General features: G+C 34.3%; 2 protein-coding genes across 2 annotated transcripts; both read right to left on the bottom strand.

The window, feature by feature from the left end:
- Positions 1–1,003: 1,003 nt before the first annotated feature.
- Positions 1,004–2,251, bottom strand: LOC124539464 (immunoglobulin A1 protease-like). The gene is made up of 2 exons (XM_047116877.1): positions 2,213–2,251; positions 1,004–2,005 (listed from the first exon to the last, which is right to left on the bottom strand). Exon 2 carries the CDS (start codon positions 1,997–1,999, stop codon positions 1,004–1,006), a length of 996 nt encoding a protein of 331 aa, XP_046972833.1. The 5' UTR covers positions 2,000–2,005; positions 2,213–2,251.
- Positions 2,252–10,149: 7,898 nt separating this feature from the next.
- On the bottom strand, positions 10,150–10,930 carry LOC124530352 (translation initiation factor IF-2-like). The gene is made up of 2 exons (XM_047104502.1): positions 10,828–10,930; positions 10,150–10,710 (listed from the first exon to the last, which is right to left on the bottom strand). Exon 2 carries the CDS (start codon positions 10,702–10,704, stop codon positions 10,216–10,218), a length of 489 nt encoding a protein of 162 aa, XP_046960458.1. The 5' UTR covers positions 10,705–10,710; positions 10,828–10,930; the 3' UTR covers positions 10,150–10,215.
- Between the last annotated feature and the right edge of the window lie 9,207 nt (positions 10,931–20,137).

The raw sequence follows: 20,137 nt of genomic DNA, 5'->3' as shown, positions 1-20,137 counted from the left end.
CATAAATAACATTTTTAATTACCTCTGAAGCAAATGACATACGCAAAAGAATGATTTTCAATTTCAAATAATGTTACGCTAACTGTTATCTTTTTGCAGTACTTGTCTATTACAGAGAACTTTGTCGTAGACAAACAATAGGCTGTTTGAATGGTTTTTAAAATCCATTTTATATCATGTAGTGGAGGTTAAGGAACCCAGTTAAAGTAATTTTTTTATTTCTAGTTTTGAAAAATATCACATTAAAAATTCCATATTTAAAAAGCGCGCGAAAACGCTACAATATGGACAAATCGCTTGGGCAATGTGGCGCTGCAATGGTGTTGGTGACGTCACTTGCCTCTATTTTAATCTGTGCTACATATAGTAGGTAAGCAAGGTTAACAAACAAGTGACTTCATCATAAGCCCGGCCAGTTAGGAGCGTTCTGTATCACGTGACAAACGTTTAAAAAAATATTTTTTTATTTTTGAATTAATTAACCATTTTTTGTAACTTTCGTTAATAACTAACCATTTTTAAACTAATGCTTTGTGCAAGCACGCTTGGGTAGATACCACCCACTCATCAGATATTCTACCGCAAAACAACAGTACGCGGTATTGTTGTGTTCCGGTTTGAAGTGTGATTGAGCAAGTGTAACTACAGGCACAAGGGACATAGCATCTTAGTTCCCAAGGTTGGTGACGTATTGACGATGTAAACAAAAGTTAATATTTTTTACAACGTCATTATCTATGGGTGATGTTGACCATTTACCATCAGGTGGCTCATATGCTCGTCCGTCAACCTATTCCATAAAAAAAGCTTTGTCAAATAGCCTATTATGTCATTATAATATTTTAAAAAAAGTGAATGTTTTAAATGAATATAGCATGTTATATTAAAGTAACAAAGTTTATTTCAAGAATATCGTAAAAATAATAAAGTGATATATTAATATCAATAGTGATTACACTATAAACATAAGATCCATTTCACTTCAGATTTATTAATCAGTCTATTAATTCACCTTAACAATTATCTGAACAATGGGTTCAGAGTTTACAATGGAGTCAACTATAGCAGGACCAACCGAAATCTGTTCGGGGCTCACGATGGCAGGACCAACTGAGATCGGTTCGTAGGAGTCGATGATAGCTGGGCCGACAGAAATCTGGTCTGGGCTAACGATGGCAGGTCCGACGGAGATTGGTTCGTAGGAATCTACGATAGCAGGGCCGACAGAAATCTGGTCTGGGCTAACAATGGCAGGTCCAACGGAGATCGGTTCGTAGGAGTCGACGATAGCAGGACCAACCGAAATCTGTTCGGGGCTCACGATGGCAGGTCCAACTGAGATCGGTTCGTAGGAGTCGACGATAGCTGGGTCGACAGAAATCTGGTCTGGGCTAACGATGGCAGGTCCAACGGAGATCGGTTCGTAGGAGTCGACGATAGCAGGACCAACCGAAATCTGCTCGGGGCTCACGATGGCAGGTCCAACTGAGATTGGTTCGTAGGAGTCGACGATAGCAGGGCCAACAGAAATCTGCTCGGGGCTCACGATGGCAGGTCCAACTGAGATTGGTTCGTAGGAGTCGACGATAGCAGGGCCAACAGAAATCTGGTCGGGGCTAACGATGGCAGGTCCAACGGAGATTGGTTCGTAGGAGTCGACGATAGCAGGGCCAACAGAAATCTGGTCGGGGCTAATGATGGCAGGTCCAACGGAGATTGGCTCGTAAGAGTCGACGATAGCAGGGCCGACAGAAATCTGGTCGGGGCTAACGATGGCAGGTCCAACGGATATCGGCTCGTAAGAGTCGACGATAGCAGGACCAACTGAAATCTGTTCGGGGCTCACGATGGCAGGTCCAACGGAGATCGGTTCGTAGGAGTCGACGATAGCAGGGCCGACAGAAATAAATGTTGGTTTTGTAGCATCCTGCAGTTCTCGGCGGTATGTAGGACCAGCAAAAGCTACGCCGAGGAACGCAGCGATGAACAATACCTTCATTTTGATCTATAAAGAAACAATGTCACATTGAAATTTATTAATTTATATTTGTCATTGAAAATTTAAGATATATTATAGAAACAGGTTTAAAATGTATAGAAGTTTGTCATTTTGGGCATATACAGGAATTGGCCATTACAAGATGTAATCATTTTAACTAATGGCAACAATAGATGACGGTAATAAAGTAATTGTTAACCATTTTTAACATACCTTTGTCTGTTGAATTGTCTAATAAACACTAATTCTTCAGAACAAAAATTTACTTTTTATAAGAGGTTTATCTCTTATTTATCTCAGAGGACTTTAAATTTGACTCGTTATATTTATTGCACATAATCGTTTAAATGATGATATGCTAAAATTAAATTAAAGGACTGTTGTCATAATAAAATGATTATACTTTTTTTTTTAAAGTTACATATCAAATGTAGAGAGAACATTTTTGTTTAATCACGTAAATATTATTCTAATAACATAAGAATTAACAACATTAAATGCTTAAATATATATATATATATACAAATATGAACTAAAACTAGTTACTGTATAAATCTTGACCGCGTGGAATGGTGGCAAGAATGCTAGCAGCATTTCCCCGTTGAATCGCAATTCCGATCCTCTGGGCAAAAAACGAACCAGCCCTCCTGTCACCAGTGGAGGCAATGAGGCGAGGTGTTATACTTTTGATGAAGCTTTTTGAACCACTACTCCAAGGGCCAAGCGTTTCGACAGCAAATGGAACAAAAAAGTAATTAGACATAATACACGAATATTTAGTTATTTTTTTGGCTTCAGCTTTTTCCGCAGCGGCACCGGCTCTTAACATTGTTTCTCGGATATGAGATGGGGCCAACGTGTCAACACATGTAGCGTCCCACACAAGGGCCCGACCTCGTTCCCAGGGAACCAATGTTAATCCATCAGGTCTCTTACCATCATCACGACTAATTCCACGAGGCTCAGTAAGAGCAGGAACGTCGATGGTGGCAAGAGCCCTTTTTATTATGTCATTAAGAGAACCGTGGCGGAAAAGCCTACCTGAACTCCTTGGGCAAGAGAGACCATGTAAACCGAAAGAGTCTACCTCCTTTCCACACGGGCATCTGTGTTCAGAACACAGAGGTGTTCCCAGTCGGAGACCAATCGATATGCGAAAACATTCATTATCTAAAAGTGTCCCAAGATTTTTAGAGGGTAATTAATTCAACCAGTGACTAGACTCTTTAGATGATAACGCTAGAAGCCTGGCACGGTCTTGAGCACTTGTTAAATTTTGTGTCAAACTGTGTAGTGTAGCGTGAAACAATGAAGAATCCCAAAGTTTTTGTTTTGTAACTTCCTTAGGGATATCATCATTAGGGCACTTTACCTTCCAGGTCTCTATCGCCTCAGTAACATTCATGATTTTTACAGATTTTGATTTTAAAATTTCTGAACAAAGGTCTGAAATGCTATGTACAGAAGAGAGAAAGGCCGGGAGGGCAACACTTGATATTTTTCTCACGCCGATGCCACCAAAAGGAATGGGAAGTGTAGCTTGAGTCCAAGAATATTCATCAAGAGATACATTTAGAATTTTTTCTAAAGCTTTTTTAAGGGTGGCATCGATTTGATTGGTAAGACTAGGATATTTCCAGATTGGGCTCGCACGTAGAATGTACATTAATTTTGGAACGAAAAGGCAATGTTTTAAGATTGCATAAGCTATATGAGAATTTAAAATGCCCAGTCTGTCAAAATTGTCCGAAAATATTTTAATTTTTTCGTTAAGAGAAGGCTCTATGCCCTCATCAAATAGTGATGCACCAAGGAGGCAAAGTGTATCTTTATGAAGAATTTTTATGTTAGGTGCAATTTTATTAAATTTATCTATTGCCAAACTAATATTTTTGTGAGTTAAATTGTCCGTAAAAAAAATTTCACATTTTGAAAAATTCAATTTAAGACCAATTTTATCAAATTGTTCTTTAATTTTAATTAAATCTTCAATAACGTCATCTACTTTACCTCCTATAGTTCCATCATCTAGGTACCAAACGTTTAATTTAGATTTTAAATTCGAAATGCAGCTATGAATACCTAAGCTAAAAAGAGCAGGACCCAATGGATCTCCTTGCTGAACGCCTACATTAGAATGAATTGTATCTTCACCAAAAAATAATTTGGAAGGTGAACTATAACATTGCCAAACGTATGGGTAAATTTCAGGCAGATTAGAGAAGACTTCGTTAAGCAAGGTTCCTCTATCTAAGGAGTTAAAAGCATTCTTTACATCAACTTTCAGAAGTACCTCGGCCTCGTTTCCTTTTAGAAAGGTACGAGTAGAGTGTATTGCTGCTTCACAACCACCTCTGCTTCCAAAACCGAGTTGAATTGGTTGAAATTTGGTTTTTAGGGTGGAGACTATGTGCCTACATGCTAATTTAGATGCCAAACGGCGAAAAGTGGTCCCGATTGCTATTGGACGGATACTTCCGTCTTTTTTATTAAAGGCACAAAGTCTTGCACCATAAAGATGTGGTAAAAAGGATGAAATCACCTTACCAGATAGCATAAAATTGCAAAGATTAGTTATGTCACTTAATAGGGCCCTGCCAGCGTCACCGGCCGAGGCACTCACAAGATCTTTAAGATGTTGTGGAGTGATACCATCAATGCCACTAGCAGACCCGCTAGAAAATGACATAATGGCGGCATAGGTATCTTCATCCTTAACCTGTAAAAAATTGTTCTGTGTAGGCGGGGGCGGAAGCACAGTTGTTGGGTATGGCAAAGGATGCTTTTCTTGCAAGGATTCTAACGTTATATCATTAAAAGGTGCGATGGTATCGCTAGAAAAAAGAATGCGAGCTGCATTCTTAAAATCTCCATCCATTGCTTTATTCTCAACATTTTTCTTTAAATCAAATTTTTGAGGTCGTGATGAGTTTTTTGGAATTGAAATTTGTTTATCAAATAAACTATTTTGTTTTAATTTGGTCGATAAGGAACCATTTTGGGTTTTATCGACATGAAAAAATTTAAAAGAAAACGTAAAAAGATTTTGCCATGCCGAATTACTATTAGAAAGACAATTTTGAAGTACGATGGATAAAGATCTAGCTAGAGATATTCTCGCTCCCCTAGGGATTCTTTTTACTAAAGGTATATTTTTGTGACATTTTGTTAATAGATTTTCAAAATTAATTGAATCTGTATCACTGTTCGAATTAGTAGGTAAAATAGAAAAAGTATCATTTGATATTTCTAATGGAAGGCTATGACAGCGGGTTGTATGAATTTTTAAGCCTTTTTGGCTTCTGAATAGCCTCCCATTAGTACATTGGGGACATGTTAAGAGGTCCGGCTGGGAATTAATGATTGTCCTATCATTATTAGAATATAACATTTAACTGTATAAACTTATAAACACTATAAACATATAAAGTCACTATTATGCCGCTAGAGTGTCACCAGCACAGCATTACAGCAAGCGGCTCATCGTAGGGACGCTTGACTTGCTCGGCATCGCCTCACTCGTCACGACCCCTGAGAACAAAAAGCGAAATCAGTAAATCATGAAATTCCAAATATCTATTTCGAATAATTTGATGTTAAGAATAAACTTGATGTCAATTTAATAAGAAATGGATCGATAAATAATTTTATTATAATAAAATTAAAACCGAAATTTATTTTGACATTGACATCAAATTTCTTCTTTTCAATTATAATTAATATTCTATTAGAATGAATAAAAATAAAAAGTTAACACTAATGATAATTTTTGGGCAAACCTTGACCCAACTTTGAGCCAACATTGTAGAGAATACTATATTACAAGTATATTGAAAGTTCGGATGTAAACATAGATTCAGTCTCTATTCCCAAGGTCATAATCCTATGTCAGGCTAATTTAAATACAATTGGAGAGAGAGGTGCAGCATCGATGACTTTATGTGCTTTCCTAGGTTGAAAATATAGCCAATTTTTCACATCAGATATGTCAATACAGGTTCTAAGATTGCTTTAAAATATCTAGCTACTAGATGGCACTAGCCACTTAACGAATGTAAGAAACTATAAGCCGTTAACAATTTATAGTTGTAATGTTAAATTTTTATCTTGTCTGCTATTAGCTTTACGTGTACAGATATATCGCTGAAAGTAGTAACTAAGTGAGTGGTCGTAAAATTTTTGATTAAATTCTAGTGTAAGATGTATACTTTTGATTGCTAAAGGGATTATATATTGAGTTACTACACTTCCTCTTATAAGGAGTTAAGAGTTAAGTCAGTTCAATTCTGATAACAATGCTTTACTAATTACTACCCGTATTAAATGATTATATTCATATTTAATATATGTGATAACAGAACTGCCAAAAATATAAAAAATGCCCGCTGAGTTTCTTTTGCTGGTTCGTCTCAGGTCAGGGTATTTTCTTTTCCGAACCAGTGGTAGCGTTTCATTTGGCTATCACTAAGTACGTGTAATGCTTTCATGTTGAATAAAGTAATTTGAGTTTCCACTCCATGGATACGAAGATTTGAATATATAAAAAATTATTTTTCTTTTATTAATTTTTATTTACTATATGCTAGAAGCACTAAATAGTTAGCGGTCTTTTACACTGACGGTCCGCGGGAAAATCAATTAATTTCGTAGTTTAATAGTTTATAGTTGTGCTAAAAGATAATCCCATTAAAAACCAATATGAACTAGAATGAAGAAAACACAAGAGAGTTTGATCACTGCGGTCGAGATTACAAAATTGACTAAGTTTTGAAGAAAAACTTAAATGGTTATGTAATATAATATAATAGTTTTCTAGCATATTCCGTGGCAATACTTCACATAAAAGATTAAACTGTAAAGTCTTATCTTATTGTGCTTAATTAGATTATGATATGCAGATCAATCAAAATTGACTTTTTTATTTTTATTCGCTTTAGTGATTAAATTTAATTTTCTTTGTTTGTGTAATAGTCATTGAAGTAACACGTAATCATCAATATGTATTGACCTTTATTATAATATTTTTACATTAATTATAGTCCATGTACAGATGGGGGCTCTCGTTAAATTGCAATTGTTTTGACCATTTGAAAAAGCCTGAAAATTAGTGGTATTGTGTTATGATTTATAGGAAACATCCATATAATATCATCATACTGTTATGACAGAGCAGAGATGGTCCAGTGGTTAGAACGCGTGCATCTAACCGATGATTGCGGGTTCAAACCCAGGCACCGCTGATTCATGTGCTTATTTTGTCTTTATAATTTATCTCGTGCTCAGCGGTGAAGGAAAACATCGTGAGGAAACCTGCATATGACAAATTTCATAGAAATTCTGCCACATGTGTATTCCACCAATCCGCATTGGAACAGCGTGGTGGAATATGTTCCAAACTTTCTCCTCAAAGGGAGAGGAGGCCATTAGCCCAGCAGTGGGAATTTACAGGCTGTTGTTGGTTGTTGTATAGTGTTATGTCCAATAGCTATAAGTAATATATTTAGATTACGTATTGGTAAACTTTACGTAAAAGTTTTAGTATCAATGACTAGCTTCCGATGTAAAAATTTGTAGGTTCGATCCCGAACCCTTCGGCTATTGTCGTCTCTAATTCTAACACTAAAAGCTCTAAGCTTAGTTGTAGGGGTAAATATTAGTAATTCCTTATAATGGAGCATTATTTTTATTCATTTATTTTAAACTGTTTAACCATAACTTTATCATCATAATTCATCATCATCATCAAACAATATGTTTATACTTGACCATGCACCAGCTGAGGTATACATTTAGGATGTATGCTACCAAGCTGTTATGCGCCAGCTCCATTATATGTACATAGCATATCAATAACAGCATAGCATCGATATCTGGTTACACCGTCAAGCGTTATTTCTATTGCGTCGTAGTAAATGACGTCGCGATAGGACGTTTCTCTTAGCCAACGATGTGTTGACCATCTTCGATCACAATTACTGATATTTCATTGAAAGCCGTTGGGTACCTTATCAGGGACGTCTTTCTACAGCACACTATAGCTGATTGAGTGAAAACGGATACGAGTTTCAATAATATTATTGTTCTTTTCCTTTTCAATATTCCGCGAAACAGTATGATTAAGTTATTACTAAACATATACGAATTTAAGAAAGTGATTTCAGAGGTAAGCAGTATTTCAATGAGCAATGACTGACGGATAATGATAATGACTTCGAATCAATGTTTTTATACTTTTGATAATTTTGTATGATTAATGTGTCTGTTGATTATTTGATAAACATAGTGTGAGTCTCGCCGAATTTCGAGCGTAAATACGTTTGGTTTGAAAATTTGTTTTTTTATATTGTATACTAGCGGTCGCCCGCGGCTTCGCCCGCATAGATAACGGTTCATAATCAGTCTTCTAATATCCCTACTGCTGAGGCACGGTCACATTTGAAGAATTACTGCAACCGGCGCTTGGATCTATTGTGATAAACCTCAAATTCGTGATCACAACACCTCAGCCAGACCAACAACAGCCACGAATCTGATCTATACGAGACGAATATGAATCTGATTCTATATTTTATAGTTTAGGCATCATAAGCAAAAAATCAACTTTTTTGGTAGATTTTTTCCTTTTTTGTCCGAAAACCCCAAAATATCTTACGGAACCCTATTTTTTTCAAAATAAAATTTAGCCTATGTTATGCGGGATTAATTTAGCTTTCGAATGGTGAAAGAATTTTTAAAATCGGTCCAGTAGTTTTTGAGTCTATTCATTACAACCAAACAAACAAAGTTTTCCTCTTTATAATATTAGTGTAGACAATAGGTATTTATTTCGAGTACCTATGTACCAGTGAAACATTAAACGTTATTGCAGACGTATATGACGATGGATGTTAAAATAACCCAAGAGAATGTCTTTCTTGAATACTTGGTACAAAACTCTGAGCCCGTATTTTTACCACAACAGTCGTCCTTGTCTGTTGCAAAACGTTCTGACTTTTTTCCAACAACACATGAATGTTTTTCTGCACGTTTTTTGTCCACCGATGAACACGAGATAAATCGTAAAGACAAATTAAGTGGTGTTGTCCCAGTTTTATTCTCCAACCTTCGGTTACAAATCACGTGTTTCAGCCATTGGGACATCCGTTTCTACAAATTTTATTGATTACACCAGCCGCCTAAACTCGGTAAAATTCCGAATCGGAAACCAGACCTGAGGATTTTGATGCATTGATTTTAAATCTGATTAGTCCATCACTCTGGGCTATTTAACATATTCGAATCGAAGATAGTCAAAAATGCGTATACAAAATAAGGAGTAAACAAAATCTGCATGTTATATGAAGGCCAGTATTTTAAGTGTTCTTACAATATTTTAATAAGGTTTTAGTAGCATGCCTTAGCATCGTAAGTAAGGATAGATGATTATGATTAACTTCTAAGAGATTCATCTTAATTATGAATTAAATTAATACATTTATATGTCATAACTCTAATAAGAGCAGAAGTTACTTGTCATTGTCAGTTTAGTAGTAAAGTTAAGCCATAAAATAGGACGAGGAACTAATACAATTGATTCTTTTATTCAACGGAAAACTATTTGAAGTTGTTGCCAGCATATTTTTGTACTATTAATTATTGCCTATTTAATTAAATAAATTCACATTATATTTGTACCTATTATTGATAGGAATGACTTGTAATTAAGTGAAACATAATAGCACATTTTAGGCTTAGCACATATTCAGTCAATTTATAGAATTAGACAAAGACCTTTAATCAGACATCCAATGGCGTGTGTCTGAGTGGTTTTCAGCGAATTTGTGTCTACTCTGTTGCTATTGACTTTTGTTTATTTTTTTCCAATCACACAAAATTTGAATTGATTGTTTTTTTTAAGGCAATGTTGTAATACGTAGAACCATGTACAAATAATGACTAAAATAGCTAGTATAAGTGTATTATTATCTATGGACTAAATGAGATAGGCGTATCTCTTAATCCCATGTTAATCGAAATCTATGTAACACAAATTCCTCTTATCAAACCTATCAGTATTTATGATAAGAAAGTTACTAATTATTTTATAATAAAAATAGGATTAAAAAAAAGAGATTATATTTTTTTATAAAATAATTATAATAAGTACAGAATTACAAAACGGATTTGACATTTATTTACAGCACAATCCACAAACAACTGAATCTTAATTTAAAAATTTAGTTGAGTTGGTCGGGCATGATGACGACGGGCTCGGGCACAACTGGGAGTTGGGGGTTTCCGATTTGCACGGGGGCGGGGACGACGGGGAGTTGAGGGTTGCCGATGAGGACGGGCTCGGGAGCAACGTCGGATTCTTCAGCTTCCTCGGCGACGATCACTGGGGTGGGGGCAACGACATCCTCCACTGGGTTCACGGGGATGTCGATAACGTGAGTTTGGGAGTTGATGTTCAGGATGATTTGAACAACGGGGGAGACAGGGACGTTCACTGCGTCGTCGACGAATTCAGGGCCAACAGCGACGCCTTCTTCTCCTTCAACGATAGCGGGTCCAACGCTGATTGATTCCTGGTCGATGATAGCAGGGTCGACGAAGATGCCTTCGTCTTTGACGATGGGGGATGGGCCAGTGACGTCTGGCGTGATGAAGAGTGGGCTGGCGTAGGCCACAGCCACGAGAGCAGCAGAGATGAGTAAGAATTTCATATTTAGCTGGAAAATAAAAATAATTTAATACACATTAACAATTATTAAAATACAAAACAATAACAAACTTGTTGAATTTTTACTAAAAAAATTAATAACACTATATTTTAGTAGATTTAGTACCTTTTGGTTTAGTTTTCCAACAACTGTAGCGTCGAAACAAAATATTGTTGTTTTTATACATCACGTTATCAGGGGTGAGTTATAATCGTTGTTATGCCTAGATAACATTGATTGCTGTTAATTCCTATTTAAGATAATATTCTTAGGATTACCGTATGATCGATTTGCTAAGCAATTAGTAATAAGGTTTATAATTATTTCACTAATTATGTGGTGAGCTCTCATTGGTGCGAATAATGTTTGTAAATAAATTATTACATATTTATCTGTCATGTTATTTTGAACGGAAGTATTTCTTTGTTTGTGGATAAATTATTTATACAAAATCGTGAGTTAATAGTATATTGTACATAGTATTTTAATAATATGCGATATAAGACTCTAATAAAATATACAGCATACATTTGTTGATCCAAATTGTGTTTATTTAAAAAAAAAATCCTTAAAAAATGTCGGTATACAAATTTCGAATAAATACCAAAAAATATAACATTAAACTAAGTTGAAAGGAATTTTATTAATATGAGTCACTTTTTTTACTATAATATTACATATTTATTTATGTACTTAGGTAGAATTTGTGAATGTTATGGATTTAATATATACACGTGTATCAGTGAATGTTAGAAAGTGTATGTTTTTCCTGTTTAGTGCAAAATGTATATATTGTTAATGTACCTTTTTAAATAAATAAATAAAGATATTTTCAAAAACCGAACTAAGTCTTTTGGATTTTAGACAATACAACTATATTTATATTTTAAATATACATATTTTATTTCAACGCGGAAATGCTGCTCGCATTCTTGCTGCCATTCAACGCGGTTAAAATTTATACAGTAACTAATTTTAATTCATATTTGTATATATGTATTTAAGCATTTAATGTTATTAATTCTTATACATACTGTAGTATAAGTTATATAGACCTCGATTACTGAAAAATAATTAAACATACATCCACAAGTATCGACACACACACACACAACAAAGTATATTATTTAATGAATTTACTGTTATTGATATAGTATTACCATAATATTAAAGTCAAAATATTAAGGGGAAGAGCTGAGATGGCCCAGTGGTTAGAACCCTTGCATCTTAACCGATGATTTCGGGTTCAAGTCCAGGCTATGTATATGTGCTTAATTTGTGTTTATAATTCATGTCGTGCTCGGCGGTGAAGGAAAACATCGTGAGGAAACCTGCATGTGTCTAATTTCATCTGCCACATGTCCATTCCACCAAACCGCATGCAACAGCGTGGTGGAATATGTTCCAAACCCTTTCCTTAATGGAAGAGGAGGCCTTAGCCCAGCAGTGGGTAATTTACAGGCTGTTACTTTACTACTTAAAGGGGATGTTTATTAAAATATGTTGATCGGTTATAACGATGAAGGTCACTCTTTAGCATTGATACCTTATATGAAGAATAAGTACATTAAATTAAACCTTAACTAGGGCTGAGTTCCTGACTGTCAACATAACGAAAGCTTCACTAATTAATTTAACTTCTTTTTATAAACTTGGTATAAGGCCTTTGTGCAAGTTCGTGTAGTAAGAACTTGGCTGGTAGTGTTGTGTTCCGGTTTGAAGAGTGGACGAGTGCAACTGCAGGCAGAAAGTGTTCCTATAAGGAATGGTTATTATTATTATATGTCTTACAGTATACGTTTATGATGGGGTGATGATCACTTACCATTAGATTACTATCTATCTACATATTTTAAGCTAATACAAAAAATACTTTTCTTTGCTCAATGTACTTTGTATAATTGTGTTCGTGCTAGTCCGTGTTTGCCATATCCAATAACATATACTCGTTATAATACATATTTGCCTCAGAATTTAATTTGATTCAGGAACAATAATTTTACGTCATTTGAATTGTATTGAAATAATAATCCCACAAAAAACATTAAATGTAAAAAAGTGCCAAGTCTCTTGATGCAGTCTTTCTATCGTAAAAAGTTTTGTGATCTCATAGAAGCCAAGTCCTGTTAAAATTATTATGTAGTTATAAATCAACATTTAGTAATTGTATCAATAGTTTTATTTATATTATAATTATAGTGACTTGGGAATGAGAAAAAATTAGTTACATTAAAACCCAAACTCCTAGCTTTGGCCACGTCGAAGATATAGGGGGTGCGAAACAGCCGCGCATCGCTTCGAGAAAAGACGGTACGACCGTGTCCGTTTTGCTCGAGACTTGGCTGGGGCACTGCCGTGCCCCCAGATTACGTCTAATTACCAAATGTTTTCATTATTTAGCCAGATATTGAAAGATATTTCCTTAGTGTTACCCTATGCGAATTTGTAATAAACAATTAATATTTTTGCTTCCGTTGATATTATTAGTACTTTTAAAATTTTAATCAAGCAGCGTTTCAGAAACAAGATGTTTTGATAGATTTGATTTGCCTTTAATAATAATAATCATCATCATCGTATCAGCCGGAAGACACTCGCGTCTTAACGAAGGATTCTCTTAAGGATTTCCAAACGGCGGCCTTTCTACCCGCTTACAGCTTATAAATAATATTTAATGTTAATTAGGTCTTTGTTTCAAGCAGTCCGCATCATAATTACAGAAATAAATAATCTACAATACCTCTAAGGATTAAGAGTTTTAACCAAATCCTCATAATTTTTTATCACGATATATTTCATTATAATTTATTATTTTTATTTGATAAGATTTATTTTACTGAGAATTTGTTAATAGTTGTTATTAATTATCAATTTTTGAGTTTCGTATATATTAAATTCGTTTTAATAAATTTATTTTAAAAATGAAACAGTAACGCTATCGAGATATTACCTTTCTTTTTTTTTCTTATTTGCTAAGGATATGACAATTTCAAGATGCATTGTTTTAATCGTTGTTATTATAAATGCTTGTGTTAATATTTTTAAAGGTTTCACCGTGTTCATTATATAATTCAATCGAAGTAGGAATAAAAATAAACTAACCTTAGAAATAACGTGTTTTATGCGATTTGCTAATGACTCAGATAATTGTGCATTACTAAGAGTTGATGATTAATATATTTTTCATTGGAAAAACGCGTTCTAGAGTGGAGACCGCGTCTCAGCAAACGTACTCGTAGTGTAGGACGTCCTCAGGCACGGTGGAGTGACGATTTACGCAAGGCAGCAGGCAGGAGTTGGATGCGAGTAGCCGGAGAAAGACCACAGTGGCGTGCACTTGGAGAGGCCTATGTCCAGCAGTGGGAACGGGCTGATGATGATGATGATATTTTTCATTATAAAACAATACTTTTACACTTAAATATTACTTCCAAATAACTGATAACTGCTTCAAGGATATTCAAAGGCTTTTTCGCAAATCTATGGTGCATATCATAAATTAAACAAGCGCTCTATCAAATATGTATATCGGGTCAATTTACTGTCAAATGACGTTGATTTGGACTTTCTTCTCTTATGGATAGAAGAGATAAGTCTTTGTAGCATTATACTTCCATTTCCAAATTAACTTTCGAATTAATAACGAATATTCTACTAATCGGGGAGAAACACTTCACACTTAAAAATGATTCGTGAAAGAAACTCAGTGGGACTCTTTATCAACAATTGTATTGACAATGCAATCTGTTCTAATAAGATAAATGATAAAATAGCTCCGTCTGTAATTATGTCTGTGGTGCTTCCATATACAAATTTCTGAACCGAATTTAACTTAATTTGGAGCGAAATAAGCTTGAACCCATAAGGAAGTTTACTTTATAAGCCTAACAGCTGACAAAAAATGCCTAAAATGCGACCTAAGCCGTTAGTGATAAATATTTATTTATATTTTTATTCGAAACTATCTGCTGGCGATTGTTTTATAGTTAAGATTAATTATCACTTAAGAAGCTTTTAGTTGAAGCCATATTGAATACAGTTCATTGAAATAATTATTGAACCAGTTGGGTAACATTCATAGCTAACGTATGCTTTTTCCTCTTATCAATTTTCCCGGTACGGGTTAATTATTAAGATCATATTTCGAAGAAACGGTTCGGAAATATTTTAATTTCTTCTAATTTGCTTATTTTAGAAACTTTGGTGCCTAGATACTCCTGTGCAACACAGTTTAGGAAAAATATCCATAATTTAGTGATGTCAGGTAGTTCGTGCAATGCATTTAATGTTAATATAATTTGCTGTCGTTTTGGCATTAATATAGAGACATGCCGCGGTCGCGTGCTGGTAACCGCGGTATGCGCCGTGGCTGTGGGTGGCTGGGAATCTGCCGCATTGACCATTATGGAGGGATGTATTATTAACTATCGACCGTACCTCATTATACTTTATAAACGTATATGTGTTACAACTGTACAACTTGTGAAATATGGAGTTATAATAAATATGAGACAACATCACATACATTGTGTTGTCTTAAATTTTCGCGATTATTACACATTTAAATAAAACTAGTTATACCGGATTTGAATCGCGTATATTAATTATTTTTGGCATCCCGACGTTTCGAGCACTTTACAGCGTTCGTGGTCACGGGTAGACTGCGTCTACCCGTGACCACGAATCCGGTATAACTGGTTTTATTTAAATCACATACATTACTCTGATCCCAATGTAAGTAGCTGAAGCACTTGTGTTATGGAAATCAGAAGTAACGACGGTACCACAACCACCCAGACCCAAGACAACATAAAAAACTAATAGTAATCTACATCGACTCGGCCGGGAATCGAACCTGGGACCTCAGAGTGGCGTACCCATGAAAACCGGTGCACACACCACTCGACCGTGGAGGTCGTCAAAAATAATTTTTATATGAGCAAGGTACCATTTGCATAAGCTGCCTGTTAGATTATGTTAGTGTTGCTCTCTTGCCTATTAAATAAAAATAAAAAAAAACATATAAGGCAATAATCTTATTTGCCTCATTTTTTTTTTAAATTGTTCCTTACATTGACAATCAATAATAAGCTCGGATCATTATATCTTTATGTCAGAATAGATCAACACTTGTGCCAAACTTTGTCATCATAAAAAATGTAAAACATTAATTATGAAAGCATTTGATGGAGCCCGATGACGCGACTTCGAACAGAGGAGCTCACCAAGTAACGGCGAGGTATTCATATTGGAAATCGTTAGATCGATTGGGGGCGAATAATTTAAATTCAGAAGACGGTAGTGCAATATAAATTACTGTGAGTTTATACTCGGTACCTAAGATACGGGGCCTCCTAGTTTAGGGATACAGGACTTCTTTGATGTATTAACAAGAAATATATTTGATTTGATTTATATTTTAAAGGAAAATTGTAGGTAATCAATTTCACGATATTGTAAGTTAATTTTAGAGTAGAAATATAAAGTAAATTTGTAAATTTCCCATTGCTGTGTTAAGGCCTCCTCTCGATATTGAGGAGACGGTTAGGAGCTTCTTCCACTATGCTCTTATAATGTGGGTTGGTGGATACACATATGCCAGAATTTCGGAAAGAGAAAGGAGAAAATTCGAATTAGACGCCATGTGCGCTCCCTCATGGTTTTCTTTTGTTTTAAAATTCTTATGATCGATTTTGTAATTGTACAAGTTATATTTTTTTACTTTTACTTTATAGTAATATTGTAATAAAACTACTCACATAGCATTAATTTATGTCACTATAGTAATTTACCAATCGATGCATATATTATTTATCCGCTTATTGTATACAATTATGTCCTTTTACCGCCCATCCACGAATGTAGCTTTCTTCTGCCCTGCCCGTTCAAAATCCATCGTCTTTTGTTTTTCTCGTGCCAGGCAGTACCAGTCGCCGCACCACGCCACGAGAGGAAGTGACGGGAGTCCCACTATACGGTGTCGATAACCGAATCAATAATCATACTAATAAATGTTATTTCAATCAAGAAAACGTATTTAAAAATCAAAACCGTACTAAATATTATTATAAAAATTAAAATGATATAAGTATATTAAAAAATCATGACAGTATTATATATTAAATAGAGTTCAGCTTTTCATAGAAATAAGTATCTTTCAAACAACTAGTCGCGATAGAATTGTTTTATTTCGTTTTTCGATACATCGTTTTTCGAAAGGAAAATATACACGGTTCATTTTTAATCACAAAATGTTTAACAAACGAATAAATCTGTTCCGCGTTTTATGTATACATAGGTGCATAGAAAGTTCGACCACACATACATTCAAAAAGCTATATGTTGTATTAGTACAGGTCAATACAAAAGTGTTTTAATTTATTAAAAACTTCATACACTTTTCGATGAATATTTTTCCATTCAATTAATATATTATCAGTTAAATAAAATAAATATTATAAACATAGATTTAATATTTCACAAAATCACTAAACCTGCAATTAACAAAAAAATCGTTACATATAGAACGTTTCATAATTATATAATATCAATAAATATAAATGTAACATTATGTAAATGTCGGTTTAAAATAAATAACGCATGACGTCAAAAGAACACAGTAAAAATACGAAATATGACAGTGACATTTGTGTACGTTTTTCTTTCGTTTTAACGCCTGGTATATACAAAACGTAAGAAATTGACGTATGTAGAAAAAGGCTTTGATTGTATATTTAATATTATATAACAGTAAATATTTATGTTGGTGACTGTAGTTAGTATTAAACGCTCGCACTCGTTTGCAGGTACGGGTCAATATTCTGGATGTAGGATAGCTCTCGACCGGAGCCTATCTACTGAATTTCCCCACATTATAGTGTAAGAGCGTCAAAGTTAATAATTTTCATACTCAGTCATACTAATAGTTTTACATACCTACACATGTGACCTTTATGAGTAAACTGGTTTATACCAATTAAAACCTACAAATGTGTGTGTATTTTATATATTGTATACAACACACATATTTAAAAAATTGTTTTTTTTTTAAGTGATTTAAGTCAGTATCTTCACTTCGGATGAAGTCTATAAAGCATGTCAATCTCTCATCATTAATATTATTTATATATTTAAAACAAATATATTCAGAAATACTATCTCTCTGTTTTTTATTTTCATTTTAATTGAACTCGCAACTAGCAGCTTGGTAGATTAATATATATGACGGCGCATGGTGCGCCATCTTGTTTTTCGTACTGGCTGGAAAAGAGTGTCAATGGAAGTCGAACGGCGCTCTAGTGAAGCGTCGCGGCGCTGGTAGCGAGGCAGCCATCTTGAATGCAGTTACATTTAAGATTTCCCGCGCACCACGTATGCGACGAATCGCTAATTTCCAAAAGTCTGTATTTTAAATAGATTTAGTGTTTATATGTGTTTGTGATATTTTAACATAAAGATATTTATAACTACTGTGAAATTATCTGTGATTGATTTGCTTAATTAAAACTTTACTGAATTTATGAACAATACTTTGAATATACGCCCACTTATAATTAATTATTCTGATATTGGCAGTAAAATGTCTAATATATTATAATTGAACATTATTGTACAATCCATACTTCATACTAATATTTCAAATGCGAAAGTACCTCTGTCTGTCTGTATATATCATTTACCCTCACATTCACGCCCAAACTCCTGAACCGATTTAGATGAAAATTAGTACTCAAATAGTCTAGAGTCTGAGAAATGACATAGGTTACTTTTTAATTGGAAAAAGTAATGTAAACTAATGAAAATGGGGGTGAAAAGTTGTATGAGAGTATTGTCATTTTTAAAACTTATATTTTAGGCTATTGATAATTATATAATATCATATCATGACACCAACTAAGGAGTCTTTTCATATTCTAAGCAAGCAAACCGTGGGTCACAGCTAGTATCCTTATTAAATAGTGATATATATCTATGATAAAGATTGTATGTTGTAGATGTTTATGATGATATATGTATGATATATATGTATGATTATAATAAAAAAGTGCATATAAATTATTCGATTAAACATAGATATAAATCAAATCAAAATTAACTTTACTCAAGGAGGCTTTTACAAGCACTTTTGAATCATCATTTAACAATTAAATGAAGCTACCACCGGTTCGGAAAGTAGATTCTACCGAGAAGAACCGGCAAGAAACTCAGTAGTTACTCTTTATCAACATTTAAATAATACAGTTATGTTAGTACATATAATAGACATTATGAGGCTCTTCGTCTAGAATCGGAGTAAAATAACTCAACAGGCTCCCGGGTTCTCCATTATTCTCCGCACAGAATGAGGTTTGCTGTTCGATTCCCATCTCTAAATCCAATTCCGTTCACCCTTTAACAGCTGCATTTACACGGCAGGTGTTTCAAACGTTTCCGTAGCGATTTTTGAAGAAATTAAATTTAGACATTCGAACGAGATCACACGATCCACTGTGAGATTGTTTCGAAGATTGAATTTTTTCGTTTGAATATCGGCTATTGTAATCGTACGTCTCGTTTCTTGTTATTTGTGTACGTTAATTGAGTTGATATTTGTCAACCAGATTGATCTATTTATTTATTCCCGTTATATTTGTTCGTCGATTAAGCCTTTGCGCTGCCTTCTTGTGTAGTGTTTGCAGGAGCTGGAAGCATTTTGAAGTCATTTGTATTTATTTTTATATGTCATTTTTTCCAGTATGAAATAGTTTAAGTATTCATTTTGAAAAAGATAGATACCACCGAGGCTTTGTTGGTACTATCCACTCATCAGAAAAATTAACGTTGATATGCTTCATTTATACTATTTATCTATTGTTTACATATCCGCGAAATATGGACATATTATGCTTTTAATCGACAAAAATTAGAAGCTTGCACTGATCTCATATAATTAATGACATCTGGTATCTCATTTTGATAACAAGTAACATTATCAGTAAGTATATCCTCTCTGAAAATGCGCCTCGAAGCGATCCATTTCACAATCTGTCTAGACTTACAAATAATCAAAGATTCAACAGAGTATAATTATGAAATAGTTTAAAATTCCAAAAATTGTCACGGCTCAGGGCCCTGATTCTGTATGCCACAATTCGTAACGAGTCAAAATGTGTGACGTAATAACAAACTAAGAAACGCAAACGTGTTTTCTTAACACGCCGAGTTATGTTTTCTTAAAATGGTATTCTGTATGCCATAAGAGAATTTGTCTATGCTTTTTCGAGAGATTTCACAAAGTACATTCCAATTCATTTCCGTTATCTTAATAAAATTTTACCGGTTTTTTTCTACGTAAATTTATTGATTTTTATTTATCTAAAGATATATATTTTAGCAAAAAATACTACCAAAACTTTTATATTTATAAATGCTATCGACAAAAACGTAATTTACTCAA

This window comes from Vanessa cardui, chromosome 1 (assembly GCF_905220365.1).
Source record: "Vanessa cardui chromosome 1, ilVanCard2.1, whole genome shotgun sequence".
Classification (NCBI taxonomy): Eukaryota; Metazoa; Arthropoda; class Insecta; order Lepidoptera; family Nymphalidae; genus Vanessa; species Vanessa cardui.
This window is presented reverse-complemented; position numbering and strand designations above follow the sequence as displayed.